General features: G+C 51.8%; 9 protein-coding genes across 9 annotated transcripts; 6 read left to right on the top strand and 3 right to left on the bottom strand.

Moving 5' to 3' along the window:
• Window positions 1–580: 580 nt before the first annotated feature.
• Window positions 581–1,106, top strand: J4E83_004831 (uncharacterized protein; the record flags this gene model as incomplete). The annotated part of the gene is made up of 2 exons (XM_049331756.1): window positions 581–633; window positions 680–1,106. The coding sequence occupies 2 exons, from the start codon at window positions 581–583 to the stop codon at window positions 1,104–1,106; spliced, it is 480 nt and encodes a 159-aa protein (XP_049188851.1).
• Window positions 1,107–3,512: 2,406 nt separating this feature from the next.
• J4E83_004830 (uncharacterized protein) lies at window positions 3,513–4,318 on the bottom strand (the record flags this gene model as incomplete). The annotated part of the gene is made up of 2 exons (XM_049331755.1): window positions 3,513–3,705; window positions 3,762–4,318. The coding sequence occupies 2 exons, from the start codon at window positions 4,316–4,318 to the stop codon at window positions 3,513–3,515; spliced, it is 750 nt and encodes a 249-aa protein (XP_049188850.1).
• Window positions 4,319–5,309: 991 nt separating this feature from the next.
• Window positions 5,310–8,107, top strand: J4E83_004829 (uncharacterized protein; the record flags this gene model as incomplete). The annotated part of the gene is made up of 6 exons (XM_049331754.1): window positions 5,310–5,314; window positions 5,429–5,616; window positions 5,693–6,351; window positions 6,759–6,947; window positions 6,997–7,325; window positions 7,375–8,107. 6 exons carry the CDS (start codon window positions 5,310–5,312, stop codon window positions 8,105–8,107), a joined length of 2,103 nt encoding a protein of 700 aa, XP_049188849.1.
• Window positions 8,108–8,179: 72 nt separating this feature from the next.
• On the top strand, window positions 8,180–9,928 carry J4E83_004828 (uncharacterized protein; the record flags this gene model as incomplete). Its single annotated transcript, XM_049331753.1, has 2 exons — window positions 8,180–8,185; window positions 8,252–9,928. The coding sequence occupies 2 exons, from the start codon at window positions 8,180–8,182 to the stop codon at window positions 9,926–9,928; spliced, it is 1,683 nt and encodes a 560-aa protein (XP_049188848.1).
• A 26-nt stretch (window positions 9,929–9,954) lies between these two features.
• Window positions 9,955–10,666, bottom strand: J4E83_004827 (uncharacterized protein; the record flags this gene model as incomplete). The annotated part of the gene is made up of 4 exons (XM_049331752.1): window positions 9,955–9,980; window positions 10,085–10,246; window positions 10,296–10,467; window positions 10,568–10,666. The coding sequence occupies 4 exons, from the start codon at window positions 10,664–10,666 to the stop codon at window positions 9,955–9,957; spliced, it is 459 nt and encodes a 152-aa protein (XP_049188847.1).
• A 556-nt stretch (window positions 10,667–11,222) lies between these two features.
• On the bottom strand, window positions 11,223–12,587 carry J4E83_004826 (uncharacterized protein; the record flags this gene model as incomplete). The annotated part of the gene is made up of 1 exon (XM_049331751.1): window positions 11,223–12,587. The coding sequence occupies one exon, from the start codon at window positions 12,585–12,587 to the stop codon at window positions 11,223–11,225; it is 1,365 nt and encodes a 454-aa protein (XP_049188846.1).
• A 2,707-nt stretch (window positions 12,588–15,294) lies between these two features.
• Window positions 15,295–18,132, top strand: J4E83_004825 (uncharacterized protein; the record flags this gene model as incomplete). The annotated part of the gene is made up of 1 exon (XM_049331750.1): window positions 15,295–18,132. The coding sequence occupies one exon, from the start codon at window positions 15,295–15,297 to the stop codon at window positions 18,130–18,132; it is 2,838 nt and encodes a 945-aa protein (XP_049188845.1).
• A 224-nt stretch (window positions 18,133–18,356) lies between these two features.
• Window positions 18,357–19,121, top strand: J4E83_004824 (uncharacterized protein; the record flags this gene model as incomplete). Its single annotated transcript, XM_049331749.1, has 1 exon — window positions 18,357–19,121. One exon carries the CDS (start codon window positions 18,357–18,359, stop codon window positions 19,119–19,121), a length of 765 nt encoding a protein of 254 aa, XP_049188844.1.
• Window positions 19,122–19,322: 201 nt separating this feature from the next.
• Window positions 19,323–20,888, top strand: J4E83_004823 (uncharacterized protein; the record flags this gene model as incomplete). Its single annotated transcript, XM_049331748.1, has 1 exon — window positions 19,323–20,888. One exon carries the CDS (start codon window positions 19,323–19,325, stop codon window positions 20,886–20,888), a length of 1,566 nt encoding a protein of 521 aa, XP_049188843.1.
• Window positions 20,889–24,731: the final 3,843 nt, after the last annotated feature.

Below are 24,731 nucleotides of genomic sequence, written 5' to 3'. Positions count from 1 at the left end.
GGAGGTGGGTGAATAAATGCGTATGCAGTACTACCACTGTGGTGTGGTGGTTCGAAATGCAGTGCAAGGTGGGTGTGTATGCATGCGCACGGTCGGGGGATGGGAAGATTACACTAGTATCGATTGGAACTAGCGCAAACTCATGGGTTGTGTTGGAAGGGTGTCTGAGGAAGGAATCTCCAACCACAGTATGCGACTACATCTGTCCAGGCACCCAGCTTCAAAAAGGAAGTCTGCCTTTACACATGCGTCTACATTGCGAATGGAACAATGCTACGACGTCAAAATACGCTCTGACGCTTAGATATCGCTGACGTCAAGACATTCATCGGAGGAGGTAATGGAGGCATCATTGTTGGATCGTGCCTTGAGCGAAGCGAGTAAAGCGTAGAAATGCAGGAACAAAAGGGTTCAATTGACGTCAGTTCTGATCGCATTCATACTTACATCTAGGGACTATATACCAATTCCAGCAGTCACCAAATCTTCAACTATACCACAGCAGCAAACAATCCTTCTAGATTACAACCACCCATTGAACTCTTGAAATCTCACGAACCTCAATAGACACTCCCTCAAGATGTCAGGCAAGAACCAACAAGGAAAGATGGACGTCACTCAAAAGAACGGCACGTCAACTCGTCTCCACACTCCCATCGTAGTCAACTAGCTAACACAGCACAGTCCTCAACGCACCCCTCCACAAGCACTCCACCGAGTCCAAAACCCCCTCGAACCTCCCCTCCACCATCAACGCCGGAATGTGCACAAGCAGCAACCCCATCGCCGCCATCCTCACCAACAGCTTCCTAGACTTCTCCACCTCAAACGGTACCGACCTGCGAAAAGCCGGTGTAGGGCCAGGACAAAGATATTGCCTCGAGGCGGCAAGTTGGAAGAGCGCTGCGGATAAGGGGATTGGTGAGGTGCCGAAAGTCAAGTTGGAGTCAACGCATGAGAGCGCGTTGAAGAGTGTGGGGTTGGATACGCTAAAGAAGTGGGCTGCGGAACAGGAGAATCAGGGACAGGTTATTCGGCCTGGGCAGGGGAAGGGGGGTTTCGTGCGGGAGAGTGATCAGATTGGTGGGAAGGAGCCTAGGGCGTGAGGCCCGCGTCTGGACGGGTGGAGTGAAGAGGTAGTATTGTATAATAACCTTGGGAGAGAATAAGCTTAAACGATCCAAAAATGTCTTCCCATCGCTTGGTCGCCTTCCCGCCATCTGTCATGCGTTGGCCCTTTCGTCCCATCCCTCTCAGCGTGCTGGGTTATGAAGAGCGATTGTGCACTGAAGTTTATGCGGTCCTCCATGACAGCGCACTTGCTGGCATCTGTAGGTCCCGTTTTCAGGGTACGTGCTATTCGAAACAAGACCTACTTACGTTTAGCACCGGACTGCCAGGCAGCGATGCCACGAAGGCTGCCAGATTCGCAGATGACGTCTCATATGTGTCTTCCCATACCACCACGCCTCTACACTGATCACCCTTTTTAGAATGACATGGACAGCCGCTAGTATACTCGGCTTCCATGCACTCCAATCTTGGCCTGAACTTGGAAGCGCACAGTCTTTGAATGATCGGCGAGCAATTCCATTTACGAAGCATGACCTCGGGAGCGATTAACCGAGGAAAAACTAAGGTATGGCTCTTCGTGGCACATCGCACGACGATATCTTTCATGCGATGTAATCCGTGGTCTTCTTGAAGGAATTGGTCGAGAAGCCTGAAGATATCGCCGGTGGGAAGATCAATCTCGATGGTTTTGATAGAAGTGGGGAGTAATTGCCGAAGCACTGCTAGATTGCCTGGAAAGTATTCTTCGTTGCAACCGGGGAACATCTGGTGCGCTAATTTCAGATGCTGCAGCTTAACGAAGTCTTTGAGGCTATCGATCGGCTCAATATTTCGCAAGCATCCATAACCGGTATGACATAGTGGTCCAATGGCCAAGCTTTTGAGTCCAGGCAGGCTTTCATTTAGTTCACTGACGAACTTCGAGAGATTCCCAGGGTTCGTCCCGGATAGGAGGTGGAACTTCTCTGTATGGTGATAGAATGCGATGCTCAAGTCGGTAAGGAAGATACAACGCTCTAGGACTTCAAACATTGCGCTCTTTCTTTGACGACAAGATACCCAGAGTGAGTCCATGTCATCTGGTAGTATCATTATCATAGCGCCATAGCACTGTACAATAAGTGATGTAATGTTGGGGGTGTCGGTGACATCTCCCGGAGATTTGAAGGAACATTTCCGGCTTACGAAGAGCGTCCGTAGCTGTGGGAGACATACAAGACGGAAGGGTAAGACACGCTCTGTCCAGTGAAGCGTTGTTAGATTCGCGAAAGCTGGCACACTTTCGGGATGCCAAATGGAAGATTCCCACTGGAGGGTACAAAGAGGTGGTCCGCTAGGCCCTCGCTCGTTGTGCAAGTGTAATGTGTTGATGAACATGCGCTCGACCGATGGCAACCTCAGAAGCGCAGTTTTGACAAGATCGGATTGGCCCAATCTCGCTTCGACCTTTGTCGCCTTAGTCGTGTTGGACAGGGGAATCTCGTAAAGGTCGTCCAGATCGGTATAGACTTGTAATTCACTGACCCCTACGGCAATCTGCTTTACTTTGTGCGCTAAGTCAGGGCGCGACAGGATCATTCGCACGAAGCTCGCGATAGGGAATACAATCTTCGTGGTGTTTGGCTTCTCGATCCGTACCGATTTGTAGAGCACGTCCTCGACAACAGGGTGGATGGTTTTCGACACGCACGCTAGAGAAACTTGGCTGCGGGTGTTGACGCAGTTGATGATAAGAAGCTTGAGCTCGTTGGGCAATGTTTCGAGGCGCGAGAGGCCTGGAGGATACATGGTGAGGACAGTTTGCAGTCTGTCTTTTGGTGGATGAGCGCGGAGGTACACGATGAGTTGACACGACGGGGATCGAGTAAAGAAGCAGCGGCAAACTAAACATTTGCACGTCGCACGCCAACTGTACCTAAGTAATGGAAGGCAAAGCTGGTCGCACAATGATCTGTCCGTGCATTAGTGAGGGCCAACCAGGCTCCAGCGCTAACAAAAGGGCTCTCGCTCGCCCGAGATAAACAAATCGGGAATGACCCATAATGCCTAGCTACCATCAACCCTATCCGCTTCGCCATTCGATACCAAGGCACCAAACTCTGGCAACGATACTTCGGGAATGATGCCGAATCTCGAGGGTCTACCATCCGAGCTCCTGCTTTCCGTTACCCATTACCTTCGCCAGCCCGATTTTTAAAGTCTAGCATCGACATGCCAAAAGCTCTTGAGCACCGCAGAAGACATACTCTACGATGCACCCGGTATCTGGAACGACTGCATATTGGGAAGTAGATCATGGGCGATATGGGCATGGGTTCTAGGGTAAAGATATTGCTGATAGTTCTGTAGCTGGAATGCTAGATGCTAAGATCCATGTTGATGTGTCAAGGCCTGTTTTCTTTCGACACCTAGGTATGCCTCCACATACTCCGCTAGATCTAGCAATACCATCCACCGTCAATCGGCGTGGCAGTTCCAGTCATGAACGAAGACGCGTCCGAAATGAGGAACTCGATAAGCGGCGGAATCTCCGTTTGATGTGCTTCCCTTCCGAGCGGAAGGAATGAGTAATCGACTGGCGCGCCCCGGATCTCATATGCCTTCCTCAACATTGGAGTATCGACTGGTCCTCTGGACAGATTTAGTGCGTTGATACCTACAAATTGTGTTTCGATGTGTTAACTCACGGGCAGAAGCAGTTGACCCTAATCTTCTTCGGCCCCAGCTCTTTTGCTGCGCTTCTCGTCATGCCGACCACCGCATGCTTAGAGGCGCAATATGCCAACTGTTTGGGTGCGCCAATGATACCCAGAATACTGGCCGCGTTGACGATCGAACTGCCCTCATTCATATGCGGCACCTGAGCGCGCAAACAGTTTCTCAACCCAGTAACATTCACAGCCATGACGAAGTCCCAGTCGTCATCTTCTACCTCCTCGATACCGGCAACGGCGCCTTGTCGGCCAGTTACACCTGCGAGGTTGGCTGCACCATCCAGCTTCCCGAACTTTTCGACTGTGGCTGCAATCCAACTTTCGACATCGCCACGCTTGCTCACGTCGACGACCTGGGTCATAACTTGCGAACCTGATTTCTGAAGCTCGCACTCGAGCTCTTTCAATGGCTTCTCCTGTACGTCGGCGAGCGAGAGTTTAGCGCCTTTACTGGCGAACAGGCGGGCGGTTTCGAGGCCCATGCCTGACGCAGCTCCGGTGATGACGATGACCCTATCCTTGAGAGACATGGCGACGGATTGTGAGTATTTGCTGGTAGGATGAAGTGTTGTAGAGAATTGGTCGGTCGAGAATCGTATACAATGCTCCTTGAGCAACGCAACCACAAACGAAAGGAATTGAAGTGACCAGCATAACTGCCGACTAGTACGCGGTTTCAGTGGGACAGCCGACGTGCCAAACCTCCGAGCCTATTGGAACCACCTCGCAGTGCTTCGGACCGTTCCCACGATGGAGAAAGGAAGTCCTTTTCCGGTATAGCTTTAGGGCGCTTATGTACCTAGCGGTGAGGCGCGGAGGTCATAAATCATAACCCTTACCAATATTTAAGCAACGATGGCCACAGGAACTTCCCACTTGAAGAAATATTGGCTGTACCGCATTGTTGTAGTACGTTCCGACGTTATAGGATGCGGTGTTTTGTTATAGCTGTTGTACTTGTGCGAGAGTTTGGTCGGTGGTGTAGCTAGTGGCGGGGCGTAGTGTCCATGACTCGACGCGCGGCGATCTCGGAAGGGCCGTTCCCTTCTGACCCTTCGGATCTCATCCTAGCAGGATTTGTTTCTGCGAGTGTACCTAAAGCAAGGGCACTTGAGTATATCTCTTCGTCGTATCTTCGCCATGCCCACAGGTTGAGCTGGGTGCCGACAACCTCGGAAGGCTTCAGAGGCGTTCGAATACGAATAAGTCTATCAGATAGACTCGTTCTAGCTTTTGCGATAATGGGGTAGTTCCACCCTCCAATGAAGATTGACGTAACCATCCATCCATGCAGATTCTACAGCGTGAAGTCCGTGACGCTGAGGCATTGATCAACGATTTCGCGATGATGGAATGGATGAGCAGCAAGCGACATATTCCCGACCGTTGACTTCACGTAACGAACTTGACGGCTTACGACATTGAACTGACAGGCCGTTATATTTTCTCAAGACACATCACAGCATCTTCGCAACCCTCGAAGTTGAGTGATCCATTATGCGAACTTCGACTACTGCAAAGATGAAGTACTACGCTGGCGTAGCATTCTTTTCGTTGCTCGTCGGAAGCGCGGGAGGAAATAAGGGCGCAAGTTAGTGCCATTCAGTAGACCAATGCGTAATGCTGAACTGACTTACCAGGGAGCAAACCACCAACCTGGGTAACATACAGCCCACCACCAGCATCAAGTATCGCCACATCGAGCTCATCTTCTACGACTTCAACGCAAGAGCCGACTCCAACTTCCCCGACTGTCCTCACCAGCTCTTCGTCAGCCTGGTCAAACAGTACTTCCACTACCTCCTCGACCCTCATCTCTATGTCCAATGTAGTCAGCACATCGACATCTTTTCCTAGTACTACCTTGGCGACCTTACCCTCTCCCACGCCGAGTCCAACTTCAGGTCCTCAACCATACACCTTTTCGATCGAGATAAGCAACAACCGCCAACACGTCGGCCAATGGTACGGTCGCTACATTTCCGAAGGCCTGACCGATACGCTCAAGAACCGCTGCGACGACGACAAAACTGGCGCTAATACCTGCAAAACCAAGAAGGACAAATTTGACAACATAGAGTACTCGGACAAAGATGGTTTCGTGGAAAAGAAAACGAACTTCGTTGAAGTCAACGTTGAGAGTGACTACATTCCGGGTAAAAACGAAGGAGGGATCAAGTACAACGGAAAGTCGCTACAGAACGTTTTCATCGCTCAGATCGCAGATACCTTCCAGAAGAGTGGCGAGGATGAGAAGAATTGTTACAAGTTCGACCAGGAGTCTACGATTTGCCCCGGCTGCAACCCAAAATTTTGCCTTTCATTCAAGGCGAGGAAGAAGATACTGAGGTGGTGTAACGCGCCCGAGTATGTTCGAGTGAGCGTCATGGACGGAGAAGGGAAAGAAGTCGCACATATGAAGGTCGTGCTCAAGTTCACGGGTACGACAGACCAGGGGAAATTTGATTGCATGGCGATTCGAGAGACTGTCGAGAAAATCGCTCGAGATAACCGGTTGAAGGACGTGAAAGACGCGATTGATGGGAAGGAAGTCGTGGCGAACGTGAGTTGCTCGGGCGAGGAGGTAACGGGGACTTGTCCCAATGAAGAATGCTTGTATCAGTTGGGGCCATGTTTCAAGTAGCTTACATATATTGAGGTATTAGATATCGATTAGTAATACTCCAACAAACTGCGTGACACCGTGAGTCGTGAGGTGTGTGGTGTCGGTGGGAGCATTTGGTGAGGAGGTGTCGCTGGCGTTGCATGACCATGACGCAGCACCTCCGCCGGACCCCCGAGATATAATTTCCGTGGGGCACTGGCGCCCACCACGGCATGCAATACACGCCTGTCATACGTCCCACAGCCTTATCCATCACAGTCACACGCTCTTCTCGTTTTCACTATTACACTCGCGCATTCGCATCTTTCAAAATAGGACGCAAACATAAGGCGCACCGCCAACAGGCGCAACAGAACAAGCCGTGGCGCAACGCTGAAAAAGGTCGAAAGGGCAAAGGCAAAAGAGGCAGGATGGGGCAGGACGAGTCACGGGTTGTAGACCCAAATGCGCCACCTCAAACCTTATCGGCGCGTACCTTGGAGGCTCTTGCGCAATACATCAAGGATGGGCGTGCGAAGAAGATTGTCGTCATGGTGAGTTCCAGCGCGTTGGCATGGTCAGACGCGTGCTGACATTGGGAAGACAGGTGCGGGCATAAGTACTTCCGCAGGCATACCAGACTTCAGATCACCAGAAACCGGTCTATACGCCAATCTCGCTCGCCTGAATCTGCCATACCCCGAAGCCGTCTTCGACATCGATTTCTTCCGCAAGACCCCCGAGCCGTTCTACTCTCTCGCCCAAGAACTATACCCCGGGAAGTTCAGGCCGACGATAACACATTCCTTCATAAGCTTGCTCTATCAGAAAGGGCTGCTACTGAAGCTGTTCACACAGAACATTGACTGCCTGGAGCGCGAGGCTGGAGTCCCCGGCGATAAGATAATAGAGGCTCATGGCAGTTTTGCGACGTAAGTAGGTTCTTTTCTACACGCTTCACGCAATGCTGATTTGAGACAGGCAATGTTGCATCGACTGCAAGAAGTCATACCCAAAGGAGCGCATGAACGAAGCCATCCAGAACAAATCGGTGCCGCGCTGCGTCGACTCACTATGTGACGGACTCGTCAAGCCCGAAATCGTCTTCTTCGGAGAACAGTTGCCATCCGCATTCTTCGACAATCGAGGCCTCCCAGCACAAGCCGACCTTTGCATAGTCATGGGCACATCGCTCAGCGTAGCTCCTTTCTCTTCACTACCGCAACTTTGCGAAGACGACACCCCGCGTCTGCTCATAAACTCAGAGAGGGTCGGCGATATGGGAACACGGCCGGACGATGTTTTGTTGCTGGAGGATTGCGATAGCGGTGTGAGAAAGTTGGCAGAGGCATGCGGGTGGACGGACGAGCTGGAAGCGCTCTGGGCAACAACCGCGCCTGCTGAGGCACCCGTGGTACCCAAAGAGACAGTCAAGAAGAGCCACGACGAGTTGCTGGAAGACGAGGTCGACAAGCTCACGCGCGACGTGGAAGAGAGTTTGAGGTTGAACCAAGCGGAACACAAATGGCTTGAGAACCACGTCGATAACAAGCTAGCAAGGAAGCAGGAGGATGATAAGGACAAAGATGATTCTCCGACCGAGTTGCAGCCAACAGTCGATGCGGCGTCAAGGGCGAGTCCTAGCGAGACGAAAACGGACCCCGGCGGTGGGCTAGGACATGTGTTTCCGCACATGAACAAGCCTTCGCTATAGATGCTGCATAATACGCTTGGATATATGGATATAGATACACGATCTCACGATCATGAATGACGATAGCGTACTATGCGAGTCAACAAGGCGATCCGTTTTGGAAGTCGCGCACTGACACGGCTGCCTAATTCCCTTATATCCGAGTCTGCACCTTCCCTCTTCCTTCACGCCTATACCTCGCCCTCACTCTTTCTCGAAGAAATTAGGATGGCATCAATCACTGAGCTTCCTGCTGAACTACTCGATTTCATACTCGCCGATCTTGGTAGCCGCGCCATCATCAACCTAGCTCAAACATGCAAGGCCCTCCACGCCGTCGCCATACCGGCCGCGTACCACACCATCACCCTCACGTGGGACAACACCTATATTAAAAAAACCTCTGGAGGATTTCAGCGTGGCATGCAAAGAAGAACCGAGAAAGCGCCTAAAATACAGTCTTTGGTCTGCACACTCACGAAGAAGCCAGAATACATCCAGCTGATCAAAAAATTGGAGTTCTGCGCCAAGGGATGTGTTGAGTACAGCTACTTAGACGTTGCCGGCGTTCTTTTCCCAGACATTGAGTGTGATGCGAGTGGCAAAGAGTGGGAGAATGAGATGTTCAAGGCTCATGTAAAGGAGGAAGGGTTCCAGACGTGGGGTCGTGGTTGGCAAGAAAAGGCGCAGCATATGTTGATCGCACTTCTCGTCGGCACATGTCAAGCGCATTTGGAATCCTTGACTATGGAGTGGGGGTTCTTCTTGGGGAACCAGTGGTTTCCTGCTATGATGAAGTATGCCATCATGAAGAATGCTGCAGCGTCAGAAGCAGATGATGGACAACCAGTATGGTTCGCCAAGTTGAAAACTGTGTGCGTTACCTTGGAAGAGACGGAGGGGGCGGCCGCAACGTGGGAGCGTAGTTTCTGGAGCGAGCAAGAAACTCTACTTCACTTCTTCTATCTACCGGCGATAGAGTCGCTCGACCTTATCACGTGCTCATTGAGAGAGGGCGACTATGATAACTATGGCGGACTATGGGACGAGGGAGATGGAGTGGACGGCTCATTCGAGTGGCCACTGGAGACACCTCCTCTATCGCAGACACTGACGACTCTCCGTCTTACTCCCTCTTCGATGGACCCTCTCACTATCCAGTACCTGCTTAGGCAGACGCCCAACGTCAAGGTCTTCTACTACGATTGCTGTTTGCATCCAGAACACCCACCTCTCCGTTTGTCGATCTTAAAGGAAACACTACTGCGTATTCGCGACACACTTACCGATCTGACTGTCCGTTACAAGCACTATAACAACGATGGTAGCGATGACCCCCCAACCGACGCCGCGGAACCTCTAAGAGAGGGTCTAGGCCCACTACACGATTTCCCCGTTCTCACCACTTTGACTACGTCATTCCCTGTGCTGTTTGGTATGAATAATACGCCAAAGCTAGCAAAACATCTCCCTCCGACGCTCGAAACGTTGACAATCACGAATGACCTTTCTGCATATGAGGCACTCGGAATGCGCTTTCGAGATCTCAACGCCATGGCCATCTTCCGACAATACCTTGCGGGTCAAATACTAGCCTCGAGTGTAGTTATCTCTCACGAGGGTGACTCTTGCAAATGGGTACAAGATCGAGAGCCGGAGTGGAAGGCCGCAACACCGCGGCTAAGGAAATTGACATATGACGTGGGAACCCAGTGGTTTACGGGGTACTGGTTTTGGGACGAGCCTAGAGAGCAGCTTTTGGGATTGTGCAAGACGCAAGGCATCGAAGGCAATGTGGTACCACAATATGACTCCCTAGGTCGACTTGTGGAGTCGGATTAATTCGTTACCGTATGGCATAAGATATTCTAGTAGTTTGTTTTCTGGCGATCATCTGTTCAAACGATTAGTACACGCGTCGTTCTTTCGTCATGTTCTGGTCTTGTACCAATATCGCATGGCTCCTCCATCAACACAAATAGCAAAACGTATACTCACAATTCGCACCCATAGCTTTCCTAAGCTTCATCGTCACAGCCTCTTCCTCCAAATCCTTCTTATCCCCTGTCTGGATCTCCACAGCGTAGGTCCGGATGACCTGCTTGACCTGCCCACTCTGGAAGCTCATCTTGGCTTTACGCATCACCTTTGTTTGGGGTCCTAAAGTCGTCTCAGCAATGTCGATATTGAGGCAGGGGGCTTGACAGACCTTGCCAAACAACAAAAGCAAACTTGACGCGCTCGCTGTACTCGTCGTTTCCTAGCTTCATGCGCACATAGGCGTATGCTGCTTCGTCGTCGCCAAGACTCTCCGTCATCTCGGCAATGTCGCCGCTTCCTGTGCCGGCGAGTTTGAGGTTATCTGAAGTCGCGGATGCATACTAAGGATGGTCAGCCGTCAGATCCCTCACGTTTTTTTTACTTGACGCCTTCGATCACGTCTCGGTGAACAAAACCGTTCGGGCGCATTATCGGATGTACCTTCAAGATAAGCCACGTGGTCTCGGATTTGTCAGAGCGCACGTCTTCGTATGCTTGCGCGATTTCAGGATCGCTCAGGATATCGGCTGCTGAAGGCATGATTGGGGGAGGCTTTTGCTATCGCGGGTTATGCAAAGGCGATAGCAGGGGTAGGACAACTTGGAAGGGGAGTTTTGAGGAAGTTGGGATGGGGATTCGGGGTTCAGCGATGCCGCCGCACTAGCCTCAACTAGTGCAGGGCTAGGCCACTCAAGGAGCCGCGAAGGGCCAATGGGATCGGGGAGGGTGTGGGTCTAGAATCTCGAGTTTCTGGTGGGCGCGATACCTCCTTTCTGCTCACATCCTCTGTCGATTGCGCACGTATCGCGGCTCTGATTTGGATCACTGTTGAGACTGGACCGCATTTTACTTTTGGCTAACTTCACGAGATAGCCTGTTGACACTTCAACCGCTGTGTGAGACGAGTGTCCTCAACAGATTAAAAGAAGCGTGGAAGCAGATGCTACCCACTCCCGTATTGAAAGCAGTCTTGCTATTACGTTTCACAGCTTTCACTTGCATAACTCAGAGTAGTTATAGAACTAAGGAATTTGTATTTCGACACAGCTAACACTTTTATCTATCAGCTACCTACACCTGACACCACAGACCAACTCTATTGTCCAGATCTGGGGCCTTCGGTCTCGAGAGTGGCACCGGGGAAGTTGATGCCATAGTCAAACATACTCCTGCCCGCCGGCACGCCCTGGCATCCGCCGCCTAGATCCTTAAGCGGCTGCAGCGCCGGCCCAAGACGACTGTCAACAGCAGCCAAAGCAGCAGTCAGAGCAGCACCTCCAAGAAGCTTGCTCAAGAAAGACGGGGTATCCGCCTGCACAGCCTGCGCAATGAAGCAGCCCATCTTCTTGGGGTCGTTCAAGTCCTCTGCGAAGTTGATAAAACCGCCAGTAATGTCACCAAGGTTGACGCCCGAGAAACTGTTTACGGCGCCCGTGTTGCCACCGACCTGGCAGTTCAACGGGTACGCGGCACATTGCTGTGCGGTCGAGACACCAATGTCTGCAAGCGTCCATGGGTCGAGCGGGTGGCGCTTGTACCAGTTGTCTGGGATACGCTCATAGCCGTACTTGTATGTCAACGCACCGCTGGCGTCGCGCTTGTAGCTGAAGAAGTCCATGAATACATCTTGCGTCAGGAACCCACGGGGAGCCTCAGCGCTGTGGTTCGCAAGCAAATGGTACGCGAACATGTGTGCGCCAAAGGTGAATGCAACACCAGCGTACGCGGGACTGAAGTAGAATGGGTTGGTAGCGATGCTGTGCTTTTTGCGGTTGTTGGAGTGCTCGGCGAGGACGCGGGGTGTGATTAGACCTCCTGCACGCTGGTTGGAGAGGTCAAAGAGCTCTTGCATGTATTGCGGGTAGGAGCGGCAGTTGGAGTTCATCTCAGGTGCGAGCCAATCGCCACGGGTGATACTGGCATCGCCCTCACTTCTTAGATGGCCGTATGCGCAGATTCCTGTTTCGTTGCCAAGGAGGTCACCGACCAGTGGAGGAAGAGAACTGGTCTTGTCTGAATGAGGACCGATGCTCCAGCGGCCGGAGATGGGGTCGCCGTTGAAGAAGGCCGTTGCGGTCTCGAGGAAGATGGTGGCTGTCTTGTCGAGGCCGAAAGCTTGCCAAAGACCGGTGTTGATGCTTGCTGCATCGACGACACCGTCGCGCTGGATGTAGCCGTGGTTTGCGGCGGCGTTGAGGCCGGCACAAGGACCGCGGATGTCTCCTTTGCCTGGGGCGCGCCACTCGTGCTCGCCAGATGTGTTGACGAGTTGGAGGGCAGGGTCGAATTGGTTGAAGAGAGCATGGTTGGGTGTGCCTGGGTATTCTGGGAATTCGATAATTTGTGGCGTTGTTTGACGCTCTTGGATGCGCTTCTCAGCGACCATACGAGCTATCTCGGGGAAAGCTGAGACCAGCAGAGCTGGCCCGGTAAGGAGCACGAGGGACGTCTTCGCAAACATTGTGTAATGCAGTGATGGAGGGTGAAGAGATGCTGACGATAGTGAGCAGATCTCGTCTATCTTATATTTCTTTGCATCCACGGCTGCAGACTAGCGTAAGTTCCCCACTGTGGAGTTAAGGGTCATTCCCAACGCTCCTCATAGCCGGTGTCTTCGGTCTCGAACGAATTCGAGTATCTTCTCATGGTTGATCCGCTAGTACATGGACTACTTTGTCAGTGTGCAGCCAACAGTCTCGGTGGCGACCATAATCCATTGTCTGGGGTAGTCGAACAACCGTCCCAAGACAGTAATCGCCCACGTCGATCTGCAAGGCTCACATGGCTGGGGTATAGTCGCCAAGACTGGAGCTACGAGCGGCAATGCGCTATTGAAGGACAACGGATGCCATTCCGTGATCAGCAGTATAGTCAGACCCTGAGTTGGCTGCGAAAGAAGTCCAGGAATGACAGAGTGCCCTTCGAGACCCTCTCGTTTGCCTAGTTATCCCGATGTAGTAGTGAAAAGGCCCTAGACGAGGAGGTGCTGGGAATTTGCAGTGTTCTCTTGAGAGGCGACTGGGGATAGATCCAAGTTAGAGCAGTACCACGGCGAGTGATGACTGTTGCGGGGAGTGTAAGTGAAGTTGGGAAGATCCTCTAGTAGTCTCCAACAGCTTTCAGTTTCTCTTGACGTCGATCACAAAAGTCTTCTTCACGAGAAATGAATTGGAGGATGCATCATCCGATGGGAAACAATTCAGTTTGCTACATCGGGTAGTTCCCGCGCGGTGCAACCCAGCAATGATGGATGTCATCCACGACATGCCGCTAGCCAACTTCTTTTTTGTTATTACCGTCCGCTTGTCCGGAGCCTGGAGATGACTTTAGTTCTTTTTTTGATGAAAAAATATTCATTGTTGGCACGCCAAAAGTGGCACTTGGCGGACAGACCCCGTGGAACTCCGCAAACTGCCTGTCAAGATGTGAATAGACTCCAAGACGCAAGTCCGTTTGACCCACTGGCAACATGCGCTATAGACGGAAGGCACCGTGTGAATCTGATCAAGATGACGGAGCGGCGTGGCGTCCAGCGCAAGTGTAGAGATAAGCTCGACGAAATCGTTGTTTAGCGCGACGCTAGCGGAAACTACCCCGGGTCTCGTTCATTCCGTGGTTCAGATCGACCGTCAAATTGCCCGGCTGGTGCTTGGGAAGATCCACGACTGGCACTTCTGACATACGAGAACCATGCTATTGGCTCATAGTCCCAGCAACAGCGCCCTGTGCCGGCGACCCTTACATGGCGTCGCCGTCTTCTCCAGATAATGAGTAATTAGTAATCTACCTAGGTAGTTTTCAGGGGAAAGTGTACCGGATAACCCTCAGTTGCCGAACAACTACCGAAGAAGATCTCGCCAATCAGTGGTCTTGCTTACTGCTCACCAGTAGCCATGAGTTCATCAGTGAGTTGTCTTGCATCGACCACTCGATAACCAGTCCATTTGGGGAAGTTTGTCGCGTCGCAGTGCAGTCATTTTGGCATTCCCATACGACCGAGTTCCATAGGTAGAGAAGCACTTTCTCCAACCTCGTCTCTCGATAGGACGAACTTCGCAACATCCGGCAAGAGCACGAGGCGCAAACTATGCGATGAGAAGGTTCGTCCACACCCACAGTCTGGGCAACTTGATGCGCGCAAGGCTTGTAAGTGCCGTCAGCCTCGCCACCATACAGGCCTCTTACTCTTGGAAGACTCAGTCGTCACTACCCACGCATCCTCCACCAATCTCAAATACTACAAAGTGTAAACGGCACTAAGTCTTGGCAAGATGTTCGGTCCCTAATAACAGTCACCCAAAGAGACATCAGCACCAAGTGTTCGGCAGTGTATGCAGTCTATCGCCGTTGCTTGTACGTCCGTAAGACTCCCGAGGCTATGAAGCCATCCCCGCATATCTTCTCAGTACTACTACGGCAAGAACCTCGGGAACTTCGCCGAATCTTCTCCTATGTTTACAGGACACGGAAAGGCTTTTCGTGATGCGAGCCTTTGGGAAACGTCTTTGGGATTTACTCAGTGATATTAGTTGGCAGCTTCCTGGTCTTGATGTAGTCGATTCAGTGGTGTCTGACGGGGAGGTGGCTGACTAGCTCGGTGCCCATGTAGGTCCACCTGCATCAGTGATGATGGGGGGGTTGATGCCAGTTCGTTGGGCGTCAAAGAACAAGCAGAAAGAGCGAGTGTGACACGATCGGTGTAGACTCTCATTCTTTGATGCGCCACTTGCAACTACTCTAGTTTGTTAAATGTGCTGGTTTTAGATCGCAGGCATGACGCGGCTGAGCACCTCCTAAATAATCGCAATGCAAATGTATTTCCCATACACCATTGTTCACATTATGTAGCAGTATACTGCTGCTTGCAACTACATGAACATGTTCGCCTTGGCCTTCGTTTAATTCATAGGTCACACGGCTTCCGGATGTTTACGGTCTGGGCCGCTCAGTGCAGCATGCAAAGTCACCCTTAAACTGATTCAACATGTCACTATGTTGACATACGTGGTTCTGAATTAGCAAGCAGACAAGAAGTTTGTGTAAGATCTTATGTTTGCTACCCTCTTCGACTTTAAGATAAGATGGCTCGTCACTGAGGAGATCGTGCCTGTCGCACCACCATTATGGCAGACACGACGATACGAAACACCGCGCACCTAATCGCCAATATGAACAATGGTATCATGGTAGGCCAGAACTTCGGAAATATCAACCATGAGTCCGGATGCCATACCGATGAGCAGCGATTCGACAAATGTACCAAAGCGCTCTGGGTAACAGACCCTGATATCGACCGCGATTATGTCGTGAACACCAAGGGTAGCCCCGTTTCTGGCACATGCGACTGGATCTGGCAAGACCGCACTTTCTCGGATTGGTTGAATGGGTCATCACCCAGAACACTATGGATCGCAGGTGGACCTGGAAAAGGCAAAACAATGATTTCGGTTCATGTCACCGGCTTGCTCGAGGAACGATGCAATGTTCACAATCAAGTCTTTGCATACTTCTTCTGCGACCATCGGGATACGAATCGCAATTCTGCATGTGCAATCCTCCGCACTCTGATATATCAAATCATCGAGCAAAAACGAAGTCTGCACAGCAAGATCTTCCCTTACTTTCAGGAGGATCGGAGAGCGATGGCTACGATACAGTCGCGCGATGCCCTTTGGCGGATCGTGACCGAGCTACTGCACGAGGAGGAGCTTGGAAGTCTGGTGTATTGGATCGACGGGCTTGACGAGTGCGATGACGACACAGCTCGTTGGATGGCACAGGAGTTGTCCAGCCTTCATACCGACAGCTCCGGCAATGTTTTGAGAGACGTGAAGGTTTTGGTTGCGAGTCGTAATATCGCAAGCATGAAATTTTCGTCCAAGATCGACCTAGACACCATACAAAACCCGGGCTACAACGAGAGCATCACCAGATTCATCGATACGCGAGTAGCTGATATGGCAGATCAGGTGCCGGGCTGCACACTAGCGCTCCAGAATCAAGTCAAAGAAAGCCTGCAGTCACGCTCGGGTAATTCGTTTCTTTGGATTGGTTGCGTAATGGGCGAACTTTCGGTCAAGGAGACGCCTACGGAGATCGAGAGTTCGCTAGCCGAGTTTCCTACCGGACTTTGCCCGCTCTACAACCGACTTCTTCACCAAGTACGCTCAAAACCGCAGTATCGCTCAGATTGTATCAAGCTGCTGCATTGGGTAGCACAAGCGATGAGACCGATGAGCTTGGCTGAGCTAGCAGCGGTGCTGGACATCGATGGGTCCGATACCATATCAGTAGAGCAAAGACTCAGTGATCGTATCACATGGTGCAAGTCTTTGCTTATCGTCAGACATGTCGCTGACACTATTCAAGCGCCTACGGTCGATTTGGTCCACTACTCATTGAAGGAACATCTGTTTGAGTCGAGCGGGGGGGATAACGCTGCCGACATTCAGCCCTTTTTCTGTCAAGCAGATGCAATACACCACCAAATCGCGCTTACGTGCCTGGATTATCTCTACAATAATCTCTCTAATGAAGAGTATTGGTTCTACGATGATGGAGCTATGAATGCGCGACTTCCGCTAGTATCATACGCCACGGTATACTGGCCAAACCATGCGAGGCTCATCGGAAAAGACCTGGCTATGGATCTCTTGGACAGCAGAATCGATACCTTCTTCAAAGAAGGTGGCATGGCATATACCAGCTGGTGGTGGTCATTCCGAATGGCAACGAGCCCTTCGTTGAAACAGGAACTGCCTGTTAAGTTCGCTGATCCCGAAATAGCCCCCTACAGCAAGGAGCTAGAAACCGTCCCTCCAATGCATCTTTCGGCAGCTCTAGGCGTGCTGCCATGGATGGTGTCCTTTTCTACCGTTCCAGATATGCCACGTTCCGATGTCGTGAACCTCTTAGGTCTACGAGGGCAATCACCACTAAATCACGCTACCCAGAGAGGTCACAAAGACGCGATCGCTTGGCTGTGTGATCAGGGCGCAACCATAGACGATAAATCAGTCTTTACCGCTGCCGCTGAGGGTCATACTAGCGTCCTCAAGTATCTCCTTGATCGTGGAGGTAGCCCAAACGTCAGAGCATGCAATATCTGGACTGGAAAAAGCGAAGAAGAAACAGCACTCTGGGATGCGTGTGGTCAAGGTCTCGAAGACGTTGTGCATGTCCTACTAGATGCCGGAGCTGATACAGATGCACTCAGTCTACCATCATGCTTGTATGAGGCTTTCGGAGTTCCTACGCCTGCCTTCGTTGCAGCCTGCTTTGGAGGCAGTCTGAAGCTTGTAGAGACCTTGTTATCCCGAACCAAAGACCTGCATCTTTACCTGGATTACGGCTTAGAATACGCGATTGGGTATGGCCATGAAGATGTGATTCGGTTTCTCCTACCAAGAATTAGCACGGTTGGTCATCAAAGCGAGCGAGAAAAGAGGTTCCTGTATTTTGCCCTAGCCTCTAACGTGTCTTCATCGATCGTCGAGCTCTTATTGGATTCTTTCCGTTCGAGCGCAGACTTGGTGGTTCGCTTGCACAACGATGGATCATCCTCGAGAATGATCGAATTGGCATTCCTTCTCAAGAGCCACGAGACTCTGCAGATGTTGCTGAAGAGGGGTGCCATGCCGACGACTAAGATGCTGCGCATTGCTACCGAGACAGACGACGCAAGCCTTCTCGAACTCTTCCTGCAACGAGATGTTGACATGAGCATGTCTCTTCATATTGCGGCCAAGCACGGTTCTCTTCAAGCTGCGAAGTTGCTGGTCGCAAAAGGAGTAGCGATCAATGGTACTAATGGACAAAAGAAGACACCACTCATCATCGCGGCTGAAAATGGCTTTGCAAAGGTTGTGGAGATGCTTCTCGAGAACGGAGCCAGCTCCAAGACCAAGGATAAGGGGGGCAAGAATGCCCGCATGAGAGCTGAAGCAGGAGGCCATGCAGGTGTGGTTCAGGTCATCGATGACTGGGCTCTCAGGGCGAAGAAGTAACGTATTCGCCGTGTCGCTTTCGGTCAAAACACTCCAAATATGTGTTCTGATATCATTACCTTCTTCTAGGCGTATTACTTGAATGAAGAATCCATCTACCAACGGTGAACATGTGATGATGTTACAGTTTGCTAGAACCATGTGATGGTCAGCGCTGAGATATATAACCAGAAGAATCACAACCTTGCGCTCCTGCGGTATCAATCGTCTTAGCATATCCCAGCATGGCAGAAGCAGCTGGACTTACACTTGGTGCTCTCGGCATCGCTGCACTCTTCAACAACGCCCTTGAATGCTTTCAGTACGTTCGTGTAGCCAAAGACTTTGGCCAAGACTTCGAGACATACCGGATCAGGCTCCATTTATCTGAGATTCGGCTCTCTCATTGGGGCAGTGTCGTCGGTATTACAGACACGGACGCTGAAACCCCTCTCCGTTTCTCTCCGGACGAGCAAGAAGTTGCGCAACGGGTGCTTGAGCATATCGTCAAGCTGTTCCAAGCAACAGAGGTGAAAGCCAAAGATTTTGAGAGAAGAGCATCAGAGCCCGAAACTAGCGATCGTATGAGGAAGCTGTGTGATAAGATGAATAAGCTGGCTTTGGGCAGAATGAACAAAGCATCCAAGGTGAAGGACGGTCTGTACGCGAAGACGAAATGGGCGCTGTTCTCTCGTGAAGGTCTCATCAAGCTCGTTGAGTCTGTTTCCAGCCTAGTCAACGAGCTCATAGCCGCTTTTCCAGATGATATAAAGAAGAATAGGAAGCAATTGTGTGACGAAGACGTGGAGGAGCTTGTTGCGAATGAACCAGAACTCTCAACCTTGTTGAAGGACGCTTTAGGCGAGGATGATGAACAGATGAAAGGCGCATTGCAAAAGGCTGTTGCTGCGACACATCAAAATACCACTACGTTCTCTGGTTCTGGTGAGAACAAAGGGCTGCAACTAGGTCAGAATTATGGTACGATGACGAACACCTTTGGTAGTTAAGGAGGGAAAGAAGGTTAGGAAATGCCATGTCGTTTGTCAAATATTGCCATTTGAGCATAGCTGGGTTGGTGTTGTCGCTGTGAAAGTCTCGAGCGCGTCAGGTGCGTTGATGGGGTTCTCTCTCGGCATGACGTCGCGTGCCATCGGAACTGAGCCCCACAACGTTCCGAGAAATTTTGGCTTTCACCAGTCATCACTCCAATGCCCACTCGCCATCCCCGCATACCAAATGTCAAACCCACGGATCTATCAATTCACTTCGCTCCCATACGTTATTTGGTGCAAGTCGCTGCATCAGTGCCCTGCCGCGCCCCGATTACCACGCTGAGAAGACCGATTACCTTCTCCACACCCGCCGCCTCCAAACTCTACAAGCCGATAACTGCGAACGCCGCGACTAAACACGATAGCTCTGTCGCAAAGATGCCTGAGACTAGCGTTCGGCGCGTAGATCCTCAGAAACTGGGAAAAATCACGTTCAAGAAGTCAGAGGATTTAATCGATGAATGGGACATAGAATACGACGATACAGAGGGCGAGGCTAATGCCGGAACACTAAAGCAAGCAGCGGAAGAGCTTGTGAATACGAACATCCCGGTCGCCTTTCCAACAGAGACCGTATACGGACTTGGCGCGGATGCGACAAGAAGCGCGGCCGTGAAGGAGATCTTCGCGAGCAAAGGACGACCAGCCGACAACCCTTTGATCGTTCATATACACTCTTTACCTCAGCTACGATCGCTGCTTCTGGGGAAACTAGACGTAGTAGGAGACGGGAAGGATGCTGGGAAGGATCCCATACCAGATATCTACAGGCCGGTGATTGAGCGCTTCTGGCCCGGGCCGCTCACCATCATCCTACCGGCTCCGGAGAATTCGATCCTCGCGCCAGAGGTCACGGCAGGCCTTCCGACTTTTGGCGCACGAATGCCGCGTTCTATCATCGCCTTGTCTTTGTTACGGCTATGCGGTCGCCCACTCGCCGCACCATCCGCAAATGCGTCCACACGACCTTCGCCCACCGCTGCGGAACACGTTTACGACGACTTGAACGGCAAGCTAAATCTGATAATCGATGGCGGGCCATGCGAAGTGGGAGTTGAAAGCACAGTCATAGACGGACTATCGAGCCCACCTGCGATACTACGACCTGGTGGTGTCACAGTGGAACAGTTACGGCAATGCCCGGGATGGGAGAACGTAGTTGTTGGTTACAAGGATAAGCAAGCGGAAGATTCGAGTAAACCACGCGCGCCCGGGATGAAGTACAGACACTATAGTCCGAAGGCATCGGTTCTTCTGTTCGAGGCAGGCGCGAGCCAACCTACATCGGACGAGCTGAAGAGCAAGAGGCGCATTGGTGTCATTCGGACCAAGAGTTGGGATAGAGTGTTAGGTTTGGGTGCCGAGAAGGTGAAGACATCGGATACGAATGGACCAGGAATTTGCGCTTCACCGGACATGGCCGCATCTCTAGATGCCAACGACTCGCCGTCGCGCCTTTCGAACCTTCTACGATCTGTCACCCAGCACCAAATACCGCACGCCGACCACTACATTGTGAAGCCCGAGGCAGTCCAGGTTTGGGAGATCAACCTTGGTGCGAAGACCGAGGATGTTGCCAGAGGCCTATTTTCAGCACTAAGAGAGCTCGACAAGAAAGGCGTCGAGGTCATATATGTGGAGGGTATCGACGATAAGACAGGTGACGATATTGCCGCTGCGGTCATGAACAGACTCAGAAAAGCGGCAGAAATCAGGATATGAATGGAGGATGCACATGGCGCGCATTTCGACTGAATGGGAATACTTCCATTTACACAACCTTCACGTTCGCCTGCTGATTGCTGGATGCCAATTTTCGATCATACAACACTAATTTGACACGTCGATGGACAACTCAGTGATGCATTTGGCGAGCGTGGATGTTCGTTGGCGATAAAACGACTCCCTCACACCTCTCCCTCCGCGACATGTACCGATCCTCTCAACGTTTTGCCAGTATATTAGCGCCACTATCATGTCCACTAGTAATATGTATCTCGGCCTTATTGCACTGCTCGTGAGCTGTGCTCTGGGAACTCCCCATGATGGGATCAACAGTCAAACATCTACGGCGACCGATCAGCTGCCCCCAACAGGCAGTTCTACCACGCATGTTAAGGTTACTGCAACGACCACAACCACTCCTCCTTACGTGCCACCTCGTGAGACTGGCAATTATACCTCCGGCTTCGCCACCCCTCCACCTCCAGGCTCAGTGACGGCACCGTCCGATCGACCTGACTACAGTAAACCCACTAGCACAGCTGTTACACTGATATGCCCCCATCCGACTGAACCATGCATTATCGACGGTATTCCCATATGGCCATCTGGCACTACCTCTCTTGTGTTACCGTCCTTTACATATGATCCTTTGCCGACCTCCATGGCTTCTGGATCTCTTCCAGGTGCAGATAGTACGGTGGTGACTGACACACTCGCCACGTCTGCCAGCCCAACCAGTCCGATGGGGAAGAGTACTACTTGCTCCCACACTATGTCGCACATTGTACCTGGCAATTCCAGCACCGATCTGCCTTGGACACCTGTGTTACCTTGGATAACGCGCTGGGAAACCTTGAGCATACCGTCAGAAAGCCTCCCTACTTTCTCGGTATTGAGCAGTGCCGCATCTGGAATACCAGCGACACCATTGGCAATACCGGTTACCTCTGGGTCAGAGACTTCCGAATTCTACTGGCCCACAAGGAGCAGCTTGGATCCCAGTAGCTCAGCCACTTCGTCTATCACGAGCATCGGCGAGGAGTCAACGGCATCAATCTCCTCACCCAACGTAAGTACTACGGCCTCGGCAATAGCAACCCCCCTCTACATCTTCTGCTATATCAGCTCACCCACGTTGCAAGGCTAAGTTCACACAGTCTTCCGATGCGAAACCACCCGTGAAAGCTCGAGACACGGAAACAAAGGCGAGTAACATTAGCAGTTCTTCCATCCTCACTCTGAAGACCAGGGACATCATCGACGCATCACTGTTCAGAGGTATGGATAACGCAACACCTCCTGCGCGACGAGACGAAGAGAGCAAGGCGACAAAAAGGCGAATAAACTACTGGACTCGCTTCTTCGCTGTTGCAGAACCTGGAGGACGGTCGGTGAAACAGTGTTTGGCCTGTGATCAAGAGGGAGAGGTTACTTGCTTGCCTGTCGGAAAGTATACGTGGTGCACGGATGGGTGTGCTGTGACGCTGAACTTGGGTTGTGATATGGTCTGCAAAGAGGGTGTCATACGCAAGGAAGGAAAGCATTGCGTACGATGAGGGTATTCGTAGATATGATTTTGTATTGTGTCAACGATATCCGTACTTCTTCGGAAGCAGCAAAAGTCTTGCACGTGTCTACATCCATACGTCCCTTCCACACGACTTCGTGAAGGTTTGCCACCCATCGTCAAGCTTCCAGGGTCTTCACGCCGACGTTTCACCACGACAACGTCAATCCGAAGAACCCAAAGTCAACCGACTTATCAGTTTGCGCAATGAACTGTTGCCACCAGCGTTTCAGAACTCACTGGCTTTCGGCGAACCGCTGTTTGTCTTGAAACACCTTATCATAGTGAACCACATGTTCGATTGCCATCTCGGAGGAACATGATGCGATCGGTCCCAGTCCTTGGAATTCCAAAGAGGCTAAGTTACCATACCGGTACAGGTGCCTGACGATCGACACTGTACGTCACCTGCAGGGCAGTGCATCCTAGCCGACCAACAACCTTGGATGATCTGGGACTCGCAGTTTCACAACACTTCGGGGCTTACACAGTGCATCTGGAGAGAGGCCCTGCATCACGACTTGTCCATCTCGTAGGTTTGTGCCAAAGACCGTGTGCTGTGCGATCTACCGACGTCACGTGCGCACTGTGAGATTCTGGACCGCAGATTCCAGGCCACCCACGCACCACGCCCGGGTCGTTGCTTCCGATGCCGAACCGTGCCCACGATCCAGAACTGTCGGAGCGAGTGGAGATCATTACGTGTACTCGCGACCTCGCGACGAGCTATAATATCGCAACCTCGTCTTTATTCCCAGCCCGAGGAATTTCAGAACGACAAAGAATGGCAAACGTAGACACATGTCATGCCCAGCTGTTGGGAGATGAAGTTTGACACACCGGGCGCAGAGCGCATGCGTTAGGCTGCGCAAGACCAGCAGCGCTTATGCAGGAACCTCCTTCCTATCGATAGGCTATATCGATAGCGCAGGGCTGGTTGACAGTCGCCTCGACTCGTATTGGATGCATGTTAGTGTGCCAGCGAATGAGGTGCCTCACCGTGGAGAATCGGTTCTCTTGTTGCTGGCACAAAATTGGGGAGGCAGATCTCGAGCGCAATGTCTTCAGGCGCATACGATGGGAGTTCTCGTTGTGATTGTGTGACGTCGGTGGGAGCGTCACAGCTGCGTTATCTGTTTATCGGCAAGCAGAAGAAAACAAAGACGTTCGGAGCCCGATAGAGGGAGGGATATGTCGGTAATTATGACAAGGACCAGCCTGGCGGAGCGCTTTCGCGTGCGTACCACGTTGTCGTTGTGGTTGACGTGGGTGTAAGGTCACCGTTGATGCGGCCCGACACCTTGTCCATGAACACCGGAAATAATCTTATCGTGACTTGTAATTGTGTCGACGCTTCAGAATGCTGCGAACATAACAATGGATAATAGAGGTGTGCTGAGCTGAGCTGAAGCGCATGAGCAAGGGAGCCGGCTGAGTACGAGGTCGCGCGCGGAGGGCCTGCCGTGCCACATCGGTTGGTATTTTTGCATCGGACCGCCTCAGTGTTGACTCGTCGATACGAGAAAGCCTCGTCAGCATCGCATACGCCCTCTCGGCATACCTCCAGTCCTGAGCCCCTTTGGGTCGCGAACCCGAACACGGTTAACGCTCAACAAACAGGACGATGGTCGCCGGGATGAGGGCCTCGTCATCGCTCGATAGAACTGGTCAGACTCCCGCAGAGGCGATCACACTTTCGGAAATGAGAGCGTCTGCGTCTAGAATACTCGATCAACCCGCGCGGTCTTTGCGCCCGGCCCCACCCCTTGGGATTCCGCGAGTACCAAGACGTGTGAAGGATCTGTGGTCCTGTCACTATGTGGAGACCAACGCACACCATACAGCGAACGTCGATAACATTCACGTGGGCGACATGTCTGACAGGATGACTTTATGTCTATCGATAGAGCAGCTTGCAGACGCAAAAAGCAGATCTGACACCGAAACCGACGCAAACGGTATACGGCCCCTGCTGGCATGCGTCGGTGAGCGGGTGTACCTGAATGTGGCGGCTACGTGAAACGCACGGCGCCATGCGGTAGCTAATCAAGACGGACCACGACCTTAGCGGCTCAGGCCTCTTCTGAGCTGTGAATGGCCAAGTAGGTTATTTCCACCTGAACCCCTGGCTTACCCGCTTGCGCAGAGCCTGAAGGTGTGAAAGGTTCTAGCCAGGCGCATGTGCGAAAGGATCGAGCGCCCGGATTCCCCGCGAAAAATATATCAAGTTGAAAATCACCCGCCCTCCCCGTTCTTTTTGTCACATCCTGATC

Source organism: Alternaria metachromatica (genome assembly GCF_023757995.1).
Source record: "Alternaria metachromatica strain BMP 0045 chromosome Unknown scaffold_9, whole genome shotgun sequence".
Classification (NCBI taxonomy): domain Eukaryota; kingdom Fungi; phylum Ascomycota; class Dothideomycetes; order Pleosporales; family Pleosporaceae; genus Alternaria; species Alternaria metachromatica.
Note: the sequence above shows the minus strand (reverse complement) of the source record. Positions and strands in the feature narration are given on the sequence as shown.